Source organism: Nothoprocta perdicaria, unplaced genomic scaffold (genome assembly GCF_003342845.1).
Source record: "Nothoprocta perdicaria isolate Ctin4 unplaced genomic scaffold, notPer1 scaffold_65, whole genome shotgun sequence".
Taxonomy (NCBI): Eukaryota; Metazoa; Chordata; class Aves; order Tinamiformes; family Tinamidae; genus Nothoprocta; species Nothoprocta perdicaria.
The window spans coordinates 3,135,486-3,157,753 of record NW_020455921.1 but is presented as its reverse complement, the minus strand read 5'-3'; the positions used below and the strand labels follow the sequence as shown (position 1 = coordinate 3,157,753).

The following is a 22,268-nucleotide window of genomic DNA, read 5'->3' as shown; positions in this document are numbered from 1 at the left end:
CAAAGTCCATCGCCATCAACAACACTTCCATCAGATATAATCCTGAGCACAGAAAGCAGGATGCACCTGACATAATCCCACCTCTATTGCCATCAAGTGGAAAGAGATGTCACTGCATTAGGACCAGTTTGTTTTCTGACTGATCTTCTGACAACAACAAGGCAAAGTTATCCCTGAACTCAGTTGGAGCTTGCCCATAAATGCTCTAAACTTCTCACAAACCCGTAAATCCAGTAAACCTTAACGACATGGCACAGTAGCTTGCATTTTAACTGCAAATCACTGAGGAGCAAGACTAAGAACATAACAAGAGAAATTGAGATATATCACCTGTATCATGATCTAGACAAATCTGCTGTTCTACACACTAAACCCATCATATTTATTGTTAATGCCAGCAGCCATAATATCAAAAGGATTGCGAGCAACCCTGAAATAAACAACTGAACACCAGTACAGAACAGTGGTAAACAGTGAATTCAGCTCCCACAGTGCCTAACAGAAAGGGGGATCAAGTTGACACAGTTGGCAAATCTGAAAGCTGATAGCAGACTATCAGTGGATTCAGATTTACACCTTCCTCTTTGTAGCCTGGGGCTGCGAAGTAGAATCTGATCAAATCTAACTGTAGATCCCTTCTAGCTGAGGAGTAATGGATATAAGCAACACATGACACTGCTAAAACAGATGGAAGGATTTTCTCCTAGACAGAACTTTGCTCCCTCATATTTCTKACTGATTATCTGGTTTGATACTTTTCATTTCTACAGGCTAAAGGCATTTCTCATTTCTACAGGTTGAAGTTTTGAAGCTTTGCTGATAGCTTTTACAGAAAGATATCTCTAAGTCATACATCAGAAACTGTCAACTCACTTGCCTGTGATATGAAACTGTAGCTTTCCTCCCTACATGTGCGTGCCTGTCTCACTGTAGGAGGTAACAAACACACAAACAGACCTTTTGCTTGAAATGATGAATTCCTCTAGACAGCAGAGACACTTAAGAGAATCCATCTTTCAGTAGTGTAACTCTGACAAAGGGGGAGTAATAATTATATATGGGCATTCTCTATTATATTTCATTAGCTTAACATGATATATTTGCCTCAGAATACCACTAACAATTCTGATCTGACAAAGAAACAAGGAGTTTATTTTAGTCTAAAACTGACAAGATTTTTTAGTTTTAGCTGGAAGGCAGAGGAAAGTTCTGAATGTCCAACATCCTCTGCACCTCAATGCAGAACCCACTGGGAATATGTGTGTTCAAATCATTTGACTTTGAACACTCGAAGTCCAAAGGTAACATGAGTATGTAGAGTAAGTCAGTGGAGAGCACTGCTCATGGTGTCACTTTAGAAAGTATCTTTGTCACTTATGTGCAATGAGAGAGTTGAAGGCGCAGGTGCTGGACAGAAAGGGCAACAAATCCCATACCATACAAAGTTAGAAAGATGATTTACCTGAGTAATGGTTGCACTTCTGAAGGACAAAAAGACTGCAGAAACTGCAAGTCGCTTAATGAGATATCAGGAAGCTCACTGTCAAACCGGCGAGGTTTCCGTGTCTGTATCAAAGAAAATAATTTGCATGTAGTTGTAAAGTCAAGATGACTAAAAAAAGGGTTTAAAAAAAAAAAAAAACTTAATTCATTAAATAGAATTTGCAGTTAAACTCTCATCTCTCTTGAAAGATTTTTTTCTCCTTTTAAATCTCAACAAAAAATATTAAAATCCGTTCATATTTTTAGTCTTTAAGTCTGTCAATAATGCCTCTGGACAGCTGTATTTCCTTCTCATTACTAAGCTTCCTTTACATAAACAGTTAGGGTAAAAGAGATGTGACGGTAGATTATTTAGGGTGCTAATAAGTAATCAGCTAAGTATTTTGTTCAGTATTTAAAATTCTAAAATCAAATATCAACAGTTAAAATACTAAAATAGCATTCTTTTTTTCCCCCGAAAAACCCTTTCAAAAACACAGCAAAGGAGAACCTGAAGAGGTCAAACAAGTGAGGAAAAGTGAGGTCATATCAGAATCAAGGARAGATGCTATTTGAATTAAACAAACTGTGTCAAATCCAAGTTAATGGACAATGCTTGATTACAGCTATGCTTTTTCACATTAGCTGCCTCTCACATTAGACAGATGAAAACTGTTCCATTCATCCAACAATTACAGGAAAACATGGAAACCTTTTACTTCCTTTTACTACTTAATTTTATGGGTGAGAATCAGATTATCCCTCTGGGCCTCTTCTCCTGTGACTGAATTTTCTATTCAATACTACAGCCACCTTATTAAAAGCMGTATCAACTCAGCACTTCCTCTCCTATCTACCACATAGCAAGTTAGGAACCAATTTTAATATAGGTCATAGAACATAGAAAGATATTGAGTACATACGCAGAAGGATGGAGGCCAGGAGTCAAGTCCTCTAAACAAACGATTCCTTAAAAAAGACTTCCCTGCGCAAAGAAAAATCAGCTACTTAGAATAAATAAAGGCAACATTCAAACAATGCCTCAATGGAAAGTAATTCAGCTACTGCAGTTAAACAGCTATTCTAGATCTGAGAACACTACCAAGCATGACATTCTCCATTGCCAAAAAAAAATTGGAATTGACCTCAGAACTTCAACCAAAAAAAAAAACATGAAAGAATCTTCCCACCTATTCAAGCCTTCTATTTGATAATGTTCATCTCCATCACTAAAATATAGCTATTTTCAATTTTTCTTCTTTGCAGTTCTGCTAATTCTTCTCCAGTGTCTCCTAATACTCTTTTGCTCAATTCTCTTATTTTAGTAGATTAGAGAAACTACTTTAGAAAAAGGAAAACAAGATTTATTTGCAACTTCAGGCTTTATTTTATTTTTACCTACAGTCAGCATTTCAGACATAGCTCTTCTTTTTGTTTAGAGGAATTACAGAGGTATTTGCTCTAGTATTCCAATATTTAATAACACTTTCAAAAGTGTTACTTAGAGAACAGTAAATATCACAGAACACATCTAAGCAGAAATTGTCTCCAAGTGCAATGACATTGGGGTCTAATCTACCACAAGCACTTAGAGTTTTCATGGCATTTTGGATAAATGTATGGAAAAAATGTACTAATTTGATTGTAACATGACTTAAAAAAAATATTATTTGTACTAGCACTGTTTGGCATGCTATTGGTGTTCCCTATTCCAAGTAGCAAAACCAAGTATCATACAGGTACTTTAAATACAGAGAGAGAAATCATAGTTATTACTGATTTTACAGAACAGAAAATACTTACTGAACAGTTTACCAAAAGATTCCCTTTTTGCCTTTTCAGCTTCATATAGATGTTTCCCATCTTTTATTAAAGCTCCTGCCCACTACAGAAGGCAAAACGTAAATATTTAGTTACTGATTTCTATACTGATAAAGGTTTGGTCTCAAAAAGTTTCTTACTTACCTCCCTGTAGTGTTTTATGAACATTTTTCTCCTTACAACCTCAACAACAGCTAGACAGTACATCTGAGGAACAGTACTGAGAGCCTCTACGACCTTGACCCTTTCTAATAGCTCTGTTACAAGACGAAGCAAAGCTTGTAGTTTCTCTCCATCTTGGTCGGCGTGAAGCATTACAAAACAACACCACCTATAAAAGTAGGTTACACATTAGAATATAAGAACTTAGGCATCTCTTCTACATTTAAATTTCATCATCATTAGCAGCACACCTTAATCAACTGAATAATGACATTGTTTTACACGGGACAACGATATATTTGSAAACACCAAGTAATTCACAATTCAATAGCTGCCCTACAGCTCCCTCRTAACCTTTTCTAGAAAGATGTCTACTTAGTGTTCAAAAATGAATGTTATCATCCTATGAGGTCAGCTTTGGTTTTGACAAGCAATGCTCTTAGCATACACAACCTTAGGCGGCATGATATTACAGCCTTCTCCACACAGGGATTAAAAAAAATGATATGTCAAGAGCGCGAAAAACATTATTCTTTATTTATAAGCCTTAAAARCACTTACTGAAAAGCATTACCAAGAATTATTAAGGGTGAGGTCACTATCACAGAAACCAGAAGTTAAATAAATGAATAATGAATTGTCACCATTTACTCCCTCACTACAAATAACAGAATACATACAAATTTCCATTTCGAATAACTGTATCTTTCATGACCTTGTAAAATGTAATTATTAGCTGGTACAGTAAAAAATATTTTTTCCAGAAAATTAATAATTAAAGTTTTTTTCCCTGCATGTGACATAGCAGATTAACTAAATGTTTAAGGACTAGATACAGGAAAAAATATCCTTCATTTCGCATTAATACAAACCATACATACATACATGAATTGTATGACCATCCATRTCATACAAAAATTATGTAACATGAAAAAGCCTTTATTTTTGCTAGGTGCCATTTATAGTTTTGCTAGATATAGCAATTCTTCATAAATTGCAAGAAAGCCACAAGATACTTTTTTTCTGCATTCTGTATAAGTTATTCAACAGCATTTTACTTACATTCATTACACTCTTTTGCAATCATCAGTACAATTGCCAGTCAAATTTTAAATAAGAGTGGTGGCTTGGGAGGCTGATGTGTGCAGAAGGGGAGACGCAGGCTCCTGTATATGGTTTTACTGATGTGAAGATTGTTAAAAACTGTAGAAGAAATTTCTATTTTGTTTCACACTTAAAACGAACTACACAAACTGAATTATGTAGCTTTTATTTTCCTTTATGTTAAAAAAGAAAATGTATACATTGCTAAAGTCTTCTTCATAGCTCTTTTRTTTAAACACTCTCAATCTAAGTGGAACTTACAATACAAAGTTGAAAAGTTGCAACTTACTTTAGTCTGACTTGCAGATTATTTGCAAGCTCCTGTTTGGCAGTGGTACATTTCTGCTTAATATCCAATAGTTTTCTATGATTAGTTAACATAATCATCAGCTGATTTGCATGACTCAAACACAAATCAGGCAGCACAGAAGGATCTTTCAAGTTTTCAGCTCTCTTCTGATTAGCCAAAAATCCCTAGAGGACAAAAGACATTTGGTCTCAAATTTATGACAAGTAAAAAGCACTGAATCTTTTAGATATTCTATATTCATATGGTCAAGTGGCCCATCTCTTCTGTAAGAATGGGAGAGAACTTAATAAAACTTCCTTTAACTATTCTGGAATATAACAGAATGCTACACATAGTCAAGTGCCAAAGTTCCTTTTCTCAGTCTTTATCTGCTCTAAATAAACCTTACCCGAAATCCTCTTCTCAAAAAAATKACCATCACCACATAATAACTTTAAAAAATAGCTAACATAAATGAAATTATAAAGTTGATGTTGTATGAGAAAGTAGCTACTGGGAATAAAATGATCAATCAACATTCTAGTTTCTGCTAAAAAAAACAGCTTGTTGTCTTCTGGCATAAACAAAACTTGCATCAACTTACAGCAAATTCAGCACTGCTTTGGAAATTGAGGTGTGAAGCTAATTTTCTCCCATCATTCTCAAAAGTATCTATGTGTGAACTCAGACATAACCTTAATTCAATTATCCATTGATTAGGAAATACATAAACGTTAGGAAATATTAGTTTTCAGTCATCCAAGAAGTAACATAAATTACTGAACTTCACTAGTGAAGAACGTATGAAGAATGACATACCAAATAATTATTATTGCATGTGTTAATATTTAAATATGTCAAATATGTTCCAGTAGAAGCACGCATTTTCAGTTGCCCTTAATCTTTCCAAAAATATAGTTCCTTAGCCTTAGCTTGTCCATATGCAGGTTGTATGCTTCATCCTTGGAGATTTGGAGATATTCAAAAGAAATCTGGACATTCCTGTCAACAGTATTTTACCTGCTGAAATTTGATCTTGGAATTTTAAATACTGAAATAAAACTTATTTGGTTAGATAGGTCTCCTATCTAACCTCACAGGGTACTCGAGCCACCCTAATCAAGGACCACCTGGACCAAAAGCAAAATATCTCTTCTCCTGATCCCCTGAATACTGAGCAGGCCCTGCTCAGTAAAAGAGAAGAATTGGCAACAGGCAAACTGCTCTATGCAAACTGCATAGAGCTACACGACAGCTAAATAATATTACCAAGAAAGAGGATTAAGGACTGGAGAAGCTCACCAAATGCCTGGATGTATTTATTTGATCCTGGAATTAGTCCTGGCTCAGAAAGAGACAGCACACTAAAAGTAAACCAGCAAATTAGTCCTGAACACTGTCTGTCACACAAACATGCCATCCTGGCACGACACCAGTTTCATGCATCATCCTTGCCTTCTATTAAGGACTTTCTCCTTTTGTTTCTGCTTTACATTTAGTGAGCCTGGATGAACTAGCAGAGACAGACAGACTCGGGACAACTGGTTTGTAGGCACATAAAGGGGACAAAGTTGTCTGCGCTTTGAAGCACTAAGAACATGTGTCAGACCTGTGTGACTATGTGTCAGCAAAAAGACTGAAGGACAGAACAAGCTACAAGGTTGTATTATAYAAGTAAAATAATATTAATTATACAAATTGTTCTTGCTACACWTTCCCTCTACCATGCCATACACATGGATATCTGTTTTCTTCCAAAAGATAAGTACCATATAGTCTMTTTTTATGTAATAAAGAACAGAAATAAGTATGATTAATTCTTCCCAACTCTGAAGTATTCATTGCTTTTTTGAGGTACTAGAATTGTTTTTGCTTCACCATATTTGAACTGATTCTTACTCTAAGAAAAAATTCTACAAAAATAAACAAGAAACTATATTGGATATTGAGGCGTCTCAAATCAGAAATTTTATACTGCTGTTTCACATTGCTTGACTGAAGAGTTAAATATTTTTCCATATTTATACCCAAGGCAACCTTGATGAAAAAAATTATAAAAATATACAGCAGTTGAGAGCTCTGGATATAATGCATTTACTCTTATTTCTAGTCTAAGGCATTACATGTGAAAGTTTTTTTTTTTTTTTACTTTGCTTCTCTTATATGCATAAACACATATACATATATTTAGCATAATTATATACAAAGATATATATAGAATAAMATGAAAATAAGCCCTATGATGAAATATTTAAGATCTAGCACTATCTATCATTAATTCTAACTTTTGGGGCTGTTCTAATGCCCAATGAATATTTAAATTAATGAATATTTAAATGAGTACGTGATAGTTGGTGTTATGCACTGAAAAGATACAGCAAATCCCAAGGTTTTAAAGTTAAATATTAATGAWTTTTTTTTAAATAGAAATCTTCTACAGCATACATGCATGTACAAATCCATCACCCATACATGTATTACCTGAGCAAGTTCTTTCTGTTCGTTTACCAGTCTGCTGCAGCTCGCTATCATCTGGTCCAAAGCATAGAGCCTATCCTCAAGACCTTTAATAGCCTTCATATTCTGATTATCTAGTTTGGCGATAGTTTGCCGACATTCTGCCAAAAAGGGTTGGATTATCCTTGGATCAAGCTAAAAGGAAGGAAAAGAAAAAAGAGAGAGAGGTATATCCTTATTTTTTATTTTAAGCAGAACACCTAACACTGCACATGTATCAAGCTGAAACTCATTTTTAAAGTTCTACAAGGAAGCTTTTATTAGCACTTAGCCTACTGAAAGAGCAAAATGAATTTTTATAGCCTTAATATTTTTATAGTATAGTTCTGTAGTTTTTCTTATCATCTTTACTAGAATTTGCATTTGAATCCTATGTATGCTTACATCTTTTTCTGTTTCAAAATTTTAAAACTTCTTAAATTTCAAAATTTAATTAGTCTCTGGATTTTATATTATCACCTGAATTTCTTTAAAGTCTTCTGGATGAGCAGAGCATAGAATCAAGTTCTTGAAAGCAGAAAAATAAAATGTAGGGGTAAGAAAAGAAGGATCTTGTTAAAGCAAATCAACCCAGTCTCCACTGGTCTTAATGGAAAGTGTAACAGAAAGCAGAGAGAAAAAATAGGAGACCTATTAGCCTCTCTCTAGAGAATACTTTTAATTGATAGCTCCTTAGATAATCAGAGCAGTTCTAGACAACTAGAAAGCAAGCYATAGAAAGATATGATTGCTATACATTTTCCAAATATTTTGCCATTACATTTTTTAAAAATTAAAAGTTTTTTTAACATATTCCATTACAGCCCTTTATTCAGAAAAGATAATGTTGGAATATTAAGAGGCTATTATTAAAATCAACAGATATTGAGGATAAGTCTTCAAGTTCTACTACAAGAACAATAAAATAGTCTTAATTTATTTAGTTAAGGAGGWAAAAAAGAAAAAAGGAAAAAAAGACAATATGACAGAGTTAAATTTAAACATGGAATAAGGTAGTTAGGAACACTTAACGTCATTAGGCATTAACAGGAGATGAACATATTTATCYCAAATGGCTTCTGAACACCATCTGGTATGTGAGAACCTGGTGAAAAAGACACTGCCCCGTGGGGCCATGCAGAATAGTCCAAATCCCGGCTCTTTTGTCACCACAGAGCGTTTCTACCATTTCACTGACACCCCTGAACACACGCAAACTAAACATCAAAGAAACAACTTAATTATCTTCCTCAATGTGAATAACAACACTGCTTTCTCTAATCTACTTGTATTAAAGCTTTCTTTCATCRCTTCTTGATTCTAGAAATACGCTACTGAATTCAACAAGTGGAGAAACGGAACAACTTAAAGAGCGGTTACCAAGAATGGGTCTTTCAAGTGCTTCAAGTATGTGTGTGGGGAAACCAGTAAGGGGAAGTGTAAAAACACTGATAATAAACCCAGGATAAATAAAGTGACAGGGTATTTCAAAGCTTTCTTAAAACTGAGACACAAGGGCTATTCTTCAGTATCTGACAAGCAGGCTCAAGCAAACCAACTTCGAGAACCAGTGATTGACACCWTTTCTGGATTCATCCAGACTGCTCTAACACAGATTCATTTTCATTGACACTCTGCTCAGGATTATGTGTCTGTTGGGTCAACCTGGATTCTTTTTTGCATGGGAAAATAAATAACATATGCAAGCGAGGAATTCTTTTTTTAAATAAAAAAGCAACCAGAGAAAACTTATTCCTCTTCTTCCCCTCTGCAGTTTATTTCCTTTGTCCATTCTTTGTGCCATGTTTTTGACTTGATCACATCAGTACCTCTACTCACTGCTGGATAATAATTGTTCTCCTTGTCCTCAAAACTCTYTTTGTCTATTCTTCTATTCAAGTACCTACAGCAGTATCTTGGAAGCCATCTCGGGACATCTCCTACTCGGCCACTACATGTGCTGCAGCCTTACTTTCTGCGAGCAGGAGCTTCATTTTGTAGACTGTGGAATCACTTAAAGACTAAGAAAGCCAGAAGCCTAGCAGCACATTAAATGCTTTCTTAAGGAGGACTATTTTTTCCTTTTTGGCTAGGGGACAGTGGAAATCGGAGGCAAYGAGGGCTGCAGACAGTGCGAAYGAAATAGATCCAAGACTGAGCAACYGCCTGGAGWAGTTCTGGCTGTGGTCAGACTCATCCAACTAAATTAGAGAACTTCCTCCCCACCTTGTTTCTGTTTTAAAACAACCAAATTTTACTTTAATAGGAAGAACCAGATTTTTTTTTCCTCTAGAAACAGCAACTCAAATTGCAAAAATAATTACAGTAGTTGAGACAAAAGGTTTCTGAGTGGTCTTGAATCAAAGGCAAGGACAGAAAAGCACATGATTATAAAATATACTCTCTAAAATGTGTGGCATATGCTAGAGATTCCAAATTGATCACGAAAGATACAAGGATTTAATTTGTCAAAAGTCTTCTTTTTTTCCCATATTTGTATCCTTAGAATTGCTAGAATACATGGAAACAGTTGGTTAGCACTTGCCTCTTAAAAGACTGATTCTCAGAGTTCCACTGTCCCMGATGACCAATATGCACAAAGGGAATGTACTCCCCCTCCAACTGCACCCCTGCCRTTTGTCAACCCAGTTCTAAACTGGTAAAGATGACTGTGAAGTGCTACAGGCCAACACAGCAGAGGACTGTACGAGGCTTCAGTCGTTAGGAAGCCCTTCACCTATGGAACCAAATGCTGCTATTTTTACTGAAGAGATCCCCACCACCTTCAGTGCACTCATCCATTGAGTCTTTTCTCCACTATTAGAATTGAAGCCTGCCTAACACTGAGCTGTCTCAATATTTAATCCAATTTGGGAACTACTTTTGAGATGGAATCCAAAAAAATTTTTAAGAAAAAATAACCATCAGCACAGGAAGCTGACTGCTTGTTGATGCAGTCTACATCACGATGCCTATCTAGCATTGCAGKCTAGAAATGATGAAAGTAAGACTGTCTTGAGGTGGAAATAAACTGCTCAAGACAAAAATTTTATTCTCGTTTCAAAGATTAGATTGTAGTAATATAGAATCAAAAATATGCAAAATCGGATCAGTCAGTTTTAAGAGTAACAGCTTAAGGGATAAATGATCAAGCAAGCAAGAAATCACAAGGAAAAACTATAGGGTTTTTTTTGTGGTTTTAAGATATAATGGTGAAAATAGAAGAAATTCAKAAAGAAAAAGTGAGCAATATTGCACTCTGCTAGCAGCAGAAATATGAACTAGTGTTGAGCTGTTCCAAATCTTTCTGCACGAGTTTGTATATATTTAAAAAAGTATATGTTGTTTTATATATCATATATGCAAAACAATATCCCAATTAAAATAACCTAACCATTCTGTCTCGAGTTTAATAAAAGCTTAATTATTTTTTTAACATAGAAATAGCATTAACTTTGATCCTGGAAAATATTCAGTTTCATTACAACTATAATTTCCATTTCAGYGAAAACAACAGAGCTGGCTTTGTTTAAAAGCTACAAAAAGAACAACTTTTCCAGGCACAAAAAGATGGTGAGAAACACGCATGATAAGGAGCATTCACTGGGAAACTATAAAGTTTATTAAAAGGCTGATTCTTAAAACTCCAAGAACTCAAAATACTTTTCTGCACTCCCTGCTTTGCTCTATATTCACCAAGCTTGCAGAGAAACAAGTTACAGAAATTTAAGTTATAGAAATTTAAGAAGGAAAAAACAAACTGCAACTTTCCACAGGAAATTCTCAACATACAACATGAATTGAAGAAGTGTTAACTTACCCTGCTCATAGAATCAAAACATTTTCTGACCAATGATTCAACATCATTAGGCCTATCTTGAACATTTATCCAGTCTAACAGAGACACATTGAAGGAAGGCTGATCATCATCTCTCAATTCTACCGATGTTTCACTGTCCCGGACAGTAGCATTTTGACTGGATTCCTTCTCTTCATTTACATTTTCAGGATCCGTGCCATCCAAAGGTGACCGTTCAACTGACTTGCAAAAAGAGGCTAACACTGATTTATTGTTCATTTTAGATAAATCAGAATAAAGCACCAGTTCAGCAGATTTCTCATCCTCAGTTTCTTCACTTTCTGCCCCTCCACGCTCAGCTGAAGAGTCCAGTCTTCCTAAACACTCTCTGTAACTATGTCTTGTTAGGCACTCCAGCAGGGGTATCTTGGCCATCACAGAAACAGCTGAACCCAGGCTTTTTTAGAAAGGGTAAAAATGAAAAACCATCAGTATGTGGAATCTAGTATTACACAATAGTCTAGATGCAAGCCACTTCTAAAGTAGTATTTTCATGTTTTAAAACTGAAGTGTCCTTAATAACCTATATGCTTTTTTGCATTAAAGTGTACATCAATCAAATAATTATATTTTCCAAAATTCTGTAGTCAGTAGCAGCACCCTTAAAGGAAGGCTAATGAAGTTAGTAAAACTTTAGCTCTCCTTTCTAAACTTCAGATTCCACTTATCTTTATAATACCACAAAAAGAAAAAATAACAGCAGTTTGAAGAAGTGAGACATGTCAATTTTTTAAAGTACTTGCATTATACATGGATACCAAAGCTTATCAGCAGTGGGTTGTTATTCTTTGGATTTTACTTTTGTGAAGTTTCAATAGTTTCTATATAAGTGGTATATACAGGAAAAAAAAGTTCAACTTTTATGGTAATCCATAGTCATGCTTTATTTGTTTAAGCAGCCAACACAACTTATATTCTATTAGGCAAATTACAGATAGAAAAACCCTGTAGCACTAGTGTCCAGAAAGATAYCAAAGGCTTTTCTGAAGTAATAGCCAGAATTTGTAGGCTACAAATACACATATACAAAGATAAATTTTGTCRTATAAATAACTTCAAATAAGCTTCATGCTTTATTCTCAACATAGATCATCATTCCTAACATGTTTTAACGAATTAAAAAGTCATCAATTTAGAAGTGCAAATATTTAAAATATTCTGTTTAGTGTCTGAATTTATTGCCTAGCTAAGCCTAGTGTACATTTGGAAGGACTCCATCTCTTAAACAGCTGTTCATTAATGAGCTTATCTTCTACATAATTTAATACACGCTTCTGTGTGGTAATGAGTACAACAAAAAGTGTCAGTTAAAAAATGACTGCTATAGAGCAAATAGCATTCTCGGGAAAAAAAAGGCAAAAATTCCAATAACTACATGCTTGAATAATTAAAACTAACAGCAGACACACAAGCCAAAAAATATATTTTTAAAATAAAGTAACTTTGGAGGTTGAAGTTGAATGGCAAACCTACTGTGTAAGTTTCAACTTGATATCATCTATGGACTGCAAATAGCTTGAATATACACTTTCAAACTTGAAAAGCAACTTTTGGTAAGAGTATGTACAATCTTCTAAATTGGCCATTATGGCAGCCCAGCCTTGGTGCTGAAGATGCTCGTCATGTACAAGACCTTCACAAAAGGAGCAGAGCTTCTTAGCAACCTCGTACATTTCCTGCAGGGGGGGAAAAAAAAAAAAAAAAAAAAATCAGAAAGTGGAAACAACTGTAGACAGATTTTTAGTCTTATATCTTATATTGCTACCACCATGAAGTGAGATACTTAGAAAATGAAATATGACAGTGCTAAAATAGAAAGTGTTARAAGACATACTATCCAAGAAGTTGTGTAATTTAAGACAAGAATAACCCAACTTGTTCCACTCTTAGGTAAAAGACTAAATAAATATAAACACACAGACACAAATCTTTCTCAAAGCAGATGAAAGCTGCAATTCCAAAAGAGGCCTTATGAAATTAAACACTGCTAATGAAAAAATTCAGTGCATACATAAATGAATAATAATGCTTGTACTCTTCYGAAGGAAGCAGCTGCCAAATGAGGTACATTAGAGAGAAAGAAGAAACAAGTGAAAACTCGAGAAGCAGAGCAGCATCACCCAGCTGAGGAGCAGGTGCATTAGATGCAGAGAAGGATGCATGAGGGTAATGGCAAAGCAGATATAATTGAAGGCTTTCAACAATTAATAAACCAGATGCAACAAGATGAACAGCACTGAAAAGCGCCCACAAGTCTTCAAGAACATACCCTGAAAACTTGCTGTTTCCAAACTACCATACAAACTGTTCCATTAAACAAAGACAAAAAATCTATACTTAAGTATAACTGCTGGAAACAGGTCAGAATTTTGTAACTGCACAACTAGGCAGAATTAAACCAGAGAGTGAGGTAAGGCAAGCATCACATCCTATTAAAAGTAAACTAGTGCCAGCACCCTATTGCTGTTAACTCTAAAGCTTTAACTGCTAATAGAAGTACAACAATAGATATTTTTAAGTTTACTATTTGAAGAAAACAGAGACTGGTCTCCAGTCTCTTATCAAGCACCAAAAATAAAACAAAATAAATCATATGGTAAATTTCCCAGCTCAATACTTTACAATAATATACTATACTGCAAATATTCTCCTGAGGATCCTTGTATGATGGTTTAGTCACCTTCCCTCCAAGAAAGCACTACCACATTTCCTTTGAAAGTCACTCAATTTTAAAATTATTCAAATACAGTGACAGGGCAGTGTCCCAACAGCAGCATATTACAAAATGCATTTGCTGCTGACCACATGGTTAGCAGCACACATACATATACAGAAAGATTAAAGAGTCCAGCAATGACAGCTTATCCCCCCCAAATAAATCATAAAACTGCAGATTGTTTTAATAAAACATTTCATAATTTCAGAATTTATTGATAGAAAGTGAAAATTGGGGGGGAGGATTTAAAACAAAACAAAAAACAACAACAAAAGCAAAAAACCTTAGTCTCATCTTTGGTGGTAACAAAATTCCACTCCTTCCTAACTCCTCCTTCCTACCAGTTTATCCAAGCTACCAGCAGATGAACAATCAGTATGCACACATATCTATACGGTCAATTTTAAAGAACACAAAGACTACTGCAAGATTTACGAAAAACTGTCCACCTATTCCTCATTTTTTTTTAAGGAGTTCCTTCTAGTGAGTATCAAGGTTTACTGACAGGTAAAAAGTTTTTCTGAACTATTTACATCTCAAACCGGACTAGCATTAAGCTCAAAATAACTGTTTTCAGCTTGAGGTAAGTTTGTTAATGCAGTAATATGTTAAGATGACAAACACTCTTTTCTCAAGGTAACCTTTAAGCTAACACACAGTATGCCAAACGGTATCAGCTGTGACATGGTAACTTCAAGATATGGAAGATCTTAAATAACAGACACAACACAACGGAATTTTGTATTATCATCATCCCAAAGTTAATTCTCTCAGTGAGAGTGAAGTAATAAGATACTATTCTGACTGCATGGATAACTGTTTCTGTTGGATGTACCAGGAAGATGGAAGAACAGTGTTTTTTTCCTTAATTCAACAGTACAGTAGAGGAATAGAAGACAAGACTCTAAGTCAATTCTGTAATCCATGCGTTCCAAACATGAGAGCTATAAGTCAATTTAGAATCAAATGCTGAAAGTTTCTGGCTTCCTTTGGAATATTTGCTACGGGTCACAAACAGTTTTGTATACAGCTTAAATGCAGTTAAGAAAGAAATTGATATCTACACACTACATCTTTTCTATTGCTCCATCACCACTGAAATGCATCTTCATGTGAGTGGACTTGTCCTTCCTCCCTTTTCTACAGCCATTATTTTGGGACAGAAATCCTTGAACTAGTTTAGAAGATCAATATCATTCTATTTCACAGAATCGGTAGGTCTGCATCTAGGGAAAAATTAAGCAGTTCTTTACTAAATGAACCAAGTCTAAAAACTGAATTATTTTAAGCATACAAATGAAACATATGTTTTAACACTTCTCAATAAAGTTGTCAGCTCCAGTAAAGAAAATTAAAGTCTGCAAATGCTTGTTTCTGAGACTGATTTCTCACAGTATTTTCAGCAATACCCAAAGATACACAACAGTTTACAGACAGTAGGAAAAAAATATAGTAAAGACTGATGGTATTGTAGAGCTATGTCCATCTAAAATGCACACACACACCAACCAATATACCTAGAACACTGACAATTTCCCTGGACCACTGGCAACCTCCAGAAACACCACTGCCAATTCAAGACTAGATGAACCCAGGCTAATTTTAGTCTGCCTATATATTGAACAGTAGGCTCTTAATTTCTTTACTTAATCAGAAGCTCAGATGGAAGATTTTATCTGTATTTATCTGTATATAAAATATATATAAAAGTATATTATATATATATATGTATATTTAGAAGCAAGGAAAAAATAAGCGACTACCTAAAAAATAGAAAATTTAGGGTTTTTTTTCTCTATCCATCCAAATGCTTTTCATCAATTTCAAGACTGTGTCTGTACTGTCCTATTGCTCAGAAAAAGAAACCATAGGAAGCACAGTTTGTCTGAAGTATCTCTCTGAAGTTACTTCCAAAGAACAAAAGTTCTCAGGAAATGGAGGGCTCTTTCCATTCTCTCCAAAGCCGTGGTAAAAGGAAACAGGTCAGAGTCCTCTATTGCTACATACCTGACAGTGTGTATAAAGGTCTCCTCATAGTCAGTCACCCTACAACCAACCTCAGGCCAATCAAAAGGAATACTCAAAAGTTAAATTTGTACAAATGTACATGGTATAGCAGAGTAAATCCTTCCACAAAAGATGCCATCAGAGCTATTGTTCCCAATTCATACACCTCAAAATAAGGCAGCATTTTTACTACATAAACCAAAAACCTAGAGCAGTTAAGAAACCTGTAATTAAAATACCTCACTGTGATGGATACTGAAGAGCTTTCATGGTAATTCCTCTTCATTAGATAGTTAATTATTCCATTAATTTTGGTCAATTTTGGTGACTGTATTCTTTGGACATTTTCCCATGCAGTTCAGGACTTATTGCTGACCCCTCCCCCGGCACAGCASAATAGAGATTCTAATTCCACCTCAGTCTGTTTCCCCAGTGTTAGCCCCGTCTTCATTAGCTTGCAGGTTAAGAGACAKAACTCCCCCCTGGCAAAGAGCACTTAGATGCCAATACAAAACACTGCAGCCAGTAAAACAAAACACAGGACAAAATAAACTATAACTTCCAGTAGCTCAGTTTCAAGCCAACCAAGTCATATTCTTGCAGCAAACAACAGAACTGRCTACAAAGCCCAATCAAAGTAAATCAACTGCTACAAGCAATTCAATCTTAATCCTGCCCTCATGATCAATTAATAACAGTATGGGACAGGGCAYTGATCCTATCTGATAATGAACAAGCTTCAGAAAAGCCTGGATTTCTATGGATGAGCTGAAAGTGTGCCTGGTTACTAGACTAATAACGTAGCAAAGGAGAATGGTAACTAGCAATTTGACCAGCTACACCATTTCTGCAATGCTAAAGAAAAAGTTAAGGAACTCCTTTYCAGAGTATCCGAGGGCAGCCCTCTAATCAAAGGGAAACAGTGTCTGTTAAAACTGCAGAGAAATGTCTGCTTTTAGGTGGCAAGATATGCTTCTTGGCCAAGTATTATAAAGCATTTGGAACGAAACCAAAATGATAGACATTCTCTGACTACAGTCCTGGCTTTAGGTGATCAAATGAAACAATTATGCAATTACTCATCTTTGGAAAAGCTGGCTGCCTGGAATTGCTAGTTTGAAGATGACAGACATCAATTATGACAAGAAATGTGAAGTGCACCTACTAATCAACAGCGCAGGATTCCCGCATCCTTCTGGACAAGTAACAAAATGAAGTTCGGTTAAATCAATAGAAAAATATATATATATACACACATACACTAAATTAACAGAAATAAATTCCATTTTAGCAACAGTGCTAGAGACCCAAAGATTAGACAAGATTAACCCCAGGCAGTGCAGAACACACTGTGTGAGACACAGTTTGACTCCTCGTAAGCAGGTGTGTGTATGAACTGGTGCAAACACTGGGCTCTTCATTGCCCACACGCTGCAGCTCAAGGCCAAAGCTGCTGACCTGGAAGAGGGAAATGAGGCTACTTGTAAAATGGCAAGCTGTAAYACCTGAAGCACAGCTAAATTTTTAGTCAAAGGGAAAATATATTGGGATACAAAACAAAAATAGGCTTAAAGGGTCACTAACTAGAACTTAAAAGCCAACCAACAGATGCAGCAAAAACTGAACAAAGATTTCTTACGGACAAGCCTATAAAACAAAAGCACTGCTGCATTTGACAAAAGCTAGGACAATAATTTCAATTTAATTGATAAAGTAGCAAGCAAGTTAAGATTCTAGAAAGGGACTAAGTCTCTAGATTATGAATTCTATGTAATTAATCACCTAGGCCAAAAACAAGAAGTGAAACCCTTATATAGTTTAGATTTATGTAAGCTGAAAAATATATTGAAGATACCTTGATATAAAAATGATGGAAGAGTGGAAAATCAAATAGGTGGCAAGAGATTTGAGGTAGGAATATTTTTGGTTAGTAGATACTAAATCTAAAAAGCTTTATATAAAAGTCAGTGAAATTAGTTTCAATCAAAAAAGGCATAAAGAAATTACTACTTTTACAAATTCTTATACCCGCACCAAGTAGCAAAATCACAAATATTCCAGTCATACTTCAGGCTTCTAGTTCAAGGAAAAGATGTTTACCAACAGTAAAAAGAAACACATTGATTTAAGTCATAAAAGTAGCTGAGTTGTTCAGGTGACAATGACTCACTCACATAGGCAAGAGCAGTATCTGAAGGAAAGATGCAAATCAAGAAAGAGCTTTTTGTTTATGTTATGGAAAATGATACACTGGTGTACTTTTTTTTTTTTATTAGCACTCCTTACATTAAAAAAGGCTGAAAGATGAAACAAGCAATGACTTAGTAACAGCTTAAGTTCATGTTATAAAAAGCCCTTAGCAAAATGTATTCAAGTTTTCTACGCTTTTCAAGTTAACATGCAGAATAAGATTATTTACCCAACTGCCCCAAATTTAGACTACCAGTAAGATGGGGAGGAAAAAGGAGGCAGGGTAAAAGACAATGTAAACTAAAAAATTATATTTAAGCTGTACAGTAATTAAGGATGTCAGAAAATGACAAATAAAATGCAGACAGCAAAGCAGGCTCCAAATCAATGCTCATCAGCTACAGCTGCTCTAAGAGAGATGAGGTAAAAATAAACTTTTAGACAGAAAAGTGATGAAGAGGGAAAAGATACAGACGAAGAAAAATACCAGTTAGTGGACAGAATTACTATTCATTGTGAAAAAGAATATGGACAATCATATGCTAGTGTATGCAAAGCACAGATCAGAAAAAGTGCATCAGAAACAGCTATTCACCTTTCTTCACAGTGCAATCAGAAAAGCTCTAAATCAGCTGACAGAAAGGATGCGTGGGGCGTGCGCCTTTCATAGAGCTCTACAGCACACTTGCCAAGTCACAGGTACGCACAGAAGAAGTCACAGATACCAAAAGTCTGGTTAAATTCGAAAGTTTCTAGGCTGAGTTAGAGGGAGGGAGAAGACTTCAAATATTGAAGTCACCGCATCACAAAACAGCGGTCATCTTCCACATGAAAAAACAAAAAGAAACCCCAAGTTTTCCTATTTGTAAAATAGGAATAAGCTACAAGAGCTAAGAAGTCTGAACTAACATATTATAAGTTGGCAACATTTTCAAAKCAACTTATACCATAAATTTGAAAGACATGAATGCTGAACTTTCACAGAACAACTCAATTTTGCAAAAATACCTCAAAATTTAAGGCGCAAGTTACACACCTAGTCCATTTTACTGTATGCATTGTCACATCCTTCATCTGTCTACTACTTAACATCTCCTACCAAATCTGATTATACTGTATGCGCTGGAAAGAGCAGAGATTAGATTAAATACAAACCAGTAGCAACAAATATTCCTTGATTTTTTTGTCCCCAAACACAGTTACGTACCAGTGTTAGTTATTGTTAGCAGGAATAGGTAAGGTTAGACTATGAGCTACACTTTAGACTGTATTCTTCCATTCTCCTGAAGCAAAGAATTTTTATCGTATACTACCAATCATGTCCTCATCTAAGTAATTAGAGCTATTAAAAATACTAATTTTAAGTACTGTAATTTTGCTTCTCTAATCTTGTTTACAAGTTACCAAATTCAGTGAAAAGGGACAAACCTCAGGACCCTTTCAATACAAGATTCTTCACATACATGTAGTACAAAGTCTCATGTGTAAGATGCTCAATGCAGCTTTGAATGTATCACTCTCACAACTGCTAGAGAAGTTCAGAGGCTCCTTAGCTCTCTCCAGATCAGTATTAATAAGGATCAATATCCCATGCTCCCTCTTCTTCCCAGCTCAAAACCTTAGGGGAAACCCTTAGAACTGATGTTCTAAGCACACATTCTCAGTCTTCCCTTAGCTTTTTTGCTGAATTACCACTTAATACGCTTCAAGGCAATACTGAAAAACTGCTTTAACGCTACACTAATACTCTGTCACAGTTTTCACGCCCTGATACACATAAAAATCACAATAGTCTATTCACTACCTTTACTCATAAATAATGTTTCAACATCATGTCCTCAACCTCCCCCAAAAGGTACCCAATAATTTTCCACAGCATAATACACAGCCTATGATTTTAAAAGATTTAAATTTTTTGATAAAATCAACCACTGGTGAGAAGGCATGTGAGATTCTAGAATATCACTCAAATTAACCAAAAAAGTATTTCACAAAAACTACTATCCCTGTAGCCCTTTCACAAGCTGGGAAATACTGGAAGGGGCAAGAGGTGGGATAGAAGAGACAATCTTAATCAAGATGAGCCTGCAGGCTAAAAATAAAAGTTCCATTCTGCTTAAATCCATGTTTAAAGACTTTTAAATACTAATCTGCTTCCCCCACTAATACAAACATATGCCATTGAGTATGAAGGACTTTTTTTTTCCCCTTGAAAAATCAGCTACTGAGTCACCATCATTCTCTCTAGGTTAATGTTACAAAGCGAGTTGGCCACACAAACTTTGCTAGTCTTTTGACAACACATGCTTCCCCAACAGAAGGGAATTTAACATCAAAACAAGCTAGTCAAGATCTTAATTAAAACAGAAAGACTGCATTAAAACAAGGTTTGCTCTGTGTATTAATATAGCCTTTGGAATAAAGACAAAAATAGAGGGGAGTATTAACAATTCTTTTATACTCGAGAAGTTAAACTCTTAACAGTCTTGCTGACTCTCATAGCATCCTCTTTCCATTCTCACCAATAATGGTTTAATGTACTTGAAGTCTTGGTGGGTGAAGACAGAATTTTCACATTTCCCTTATAAGGATTAAAAATGAAAGTCTCCACTCCTAGCTCACTATCCACTCTTCTCAGTAGGACAGTCATATGATTCACAGATCATTAATAACTCCAGGCTCTGTTTACTAAGGCAGGAACAACTGTCAACAGGTCAGAGGGGAAGGAAAAAAAAAAAAAAAAATCAACTAGAGAGAAAAAACCCTTTGCCTAAAAATCAGACAATATGTCTGGGTCAGATTATACAGTTTACTTCTCCCTATCATGACAGATAGGGAGAACAAGGAGAACAAGAGTACTATGTAAAACAAACAAAATCACCACTGACTCTGCATTTTCCACTGAATTCAGTTGTACAATATTAAAAAAGTCATTTCACACACAGTGTTGAAATTGCATTAAAAACTGTCACCGAAACCAAGAAACTCTACTGCCAAGACAACATATTAAAAGCCATATACTACTACTCATCTTGTGCCAAGTGTTACACAAACATCTTTCCCCATACCCAGCCATGAAAGTTCAAATGTTCAACACACAACAACACTTAATGCACTTATAATGTAAAGAAAATGAAACAGTATTTCCCAATATGAAGGAAAGCAATCAGCTCAGCTACTGAGCACGTTCCAGCCATGCTCTTCAACATGTAGCCATTCACATCAGACACTTAATATGCTATTGCTGGGCATACAGTTTCCCTTATCAAAGTTAGGAACAGGTAACCAAACTGAAATTCTGAAAAGTTTGTTCTCTATACAAAGAGAAATCAGCACTCAATGGAAAAAAAAGTTTTGGGAAGTGAGAGCTTACTTCTCAACTCTTCAGCAGTTGTTCAGAAGTGAAAATCAAAATGGAAGCTTGGAAAGGTACTTTTGAGAATTATCCTAACAATTTTCAACTTGACTTACCAAGGAACAACATTTCCTGTTGAGGCAGACTAAAGATTCTGAAAAGAAGACAGAGCACTAAGGCAAGCCTCCAAAAGAAATAGATTGTTTTTATTTTGCAAGTGCCATAAGAATACACTTCCACAAAGCTGTACTACATTTTACTTTTGACAGAAGTGTAGAGAACACTTAAGAGGTAAGCACTACTCGACATCTACCTTGAAAGGAGAGAATCCCAAAAATATATCACCACTAATACAGCATTYTCCCTGCCTTTTGAACAAATTGTTTCAAAATTTATATCAAGCAACCTCTCTGACATGCAAAAAGGTTATTTTTCTTTGGTTTGCAAGTACAGTAAGAGTTTACTTACCACAGCAAGCTGTGTCCGCGATGCTACTGTATGAAATACCGCAGGCATCATTAGAGATTCTTCTACCTTTAATTCCATCTCATTCTCTGCGGAAAAGGTGGTTTTGGGGATAGCTGGTGGACGTTCACATAAGATCATTTCTTTGTTGAACAAAAAAATTGGATTGGTGTCCTATGCTCAAAAAATAAAACAAAGCCAGACATTGAGTAAATGCAATACGCTGTTCGATCACCAATTTCTCCATCAGGTACATAATGCATCTTAAAAGCACACTGAAATCCACATGTGTAAGCTGAGTGCTTAAAAAAATCACTGTCAC

The 22,268-nt window shown here is 35.5% G+C and overlaps 1 protein-coding gene across 3 annotated transcripts in view; it reads right to left on the bottom strand.

Annotated features, from left to right (window-relative positions):
- The window catches only part of RB1CC1 (RB1 inducible coiled-coil 1), a 64,299-nt gene that overhangs the window by 24,093 nt on the left and 17,938 nt on the right, over positions 1-22,268 (bottom strand). For 2 of the 3 annotated variants that reach the window (XM_026050070.1, XM_026050071.1), the window contains exons 5-13: positions 21,950-22,120; positions 12,687-12,889; positions 11,175-11,610; positions 7,340-7,510; positions 4,859-5,043; positions 3,448-3,634; positions 3,286-3,367; positions 2,406-2,467; positions 1,463-1,566 (exon numbers count right to left, since the gene is read on the bottom strand). In XM_026050070.1, coding sequence (XP_025905855.1) covers positions 1,463-1,566; positions 2,406-2,467; positions 3,286-3,367; positions 3,448-3,634; positions 4,859-5,043; positions 7,340-7,510; positions 11,175-11,610; positions 12,687-12,889; positions 21,950-22,120 — 1,601 coding nt within the window. Of the gene's footprint in view, positions 1-1,462; positions 1,567-2,405; positions 2,468-3,285; positions 3,368-3,447; positions 3,635-4,858; positions 5,044-7,339; positions 7,511-11,174; positions 11,611-12,686; positions 12,890-21,949; positions 22,126-22,268 lie in introns of all 3 variants that reach the window. The other variant, XM_026050072.1, reaches the window with a different exon arrangement.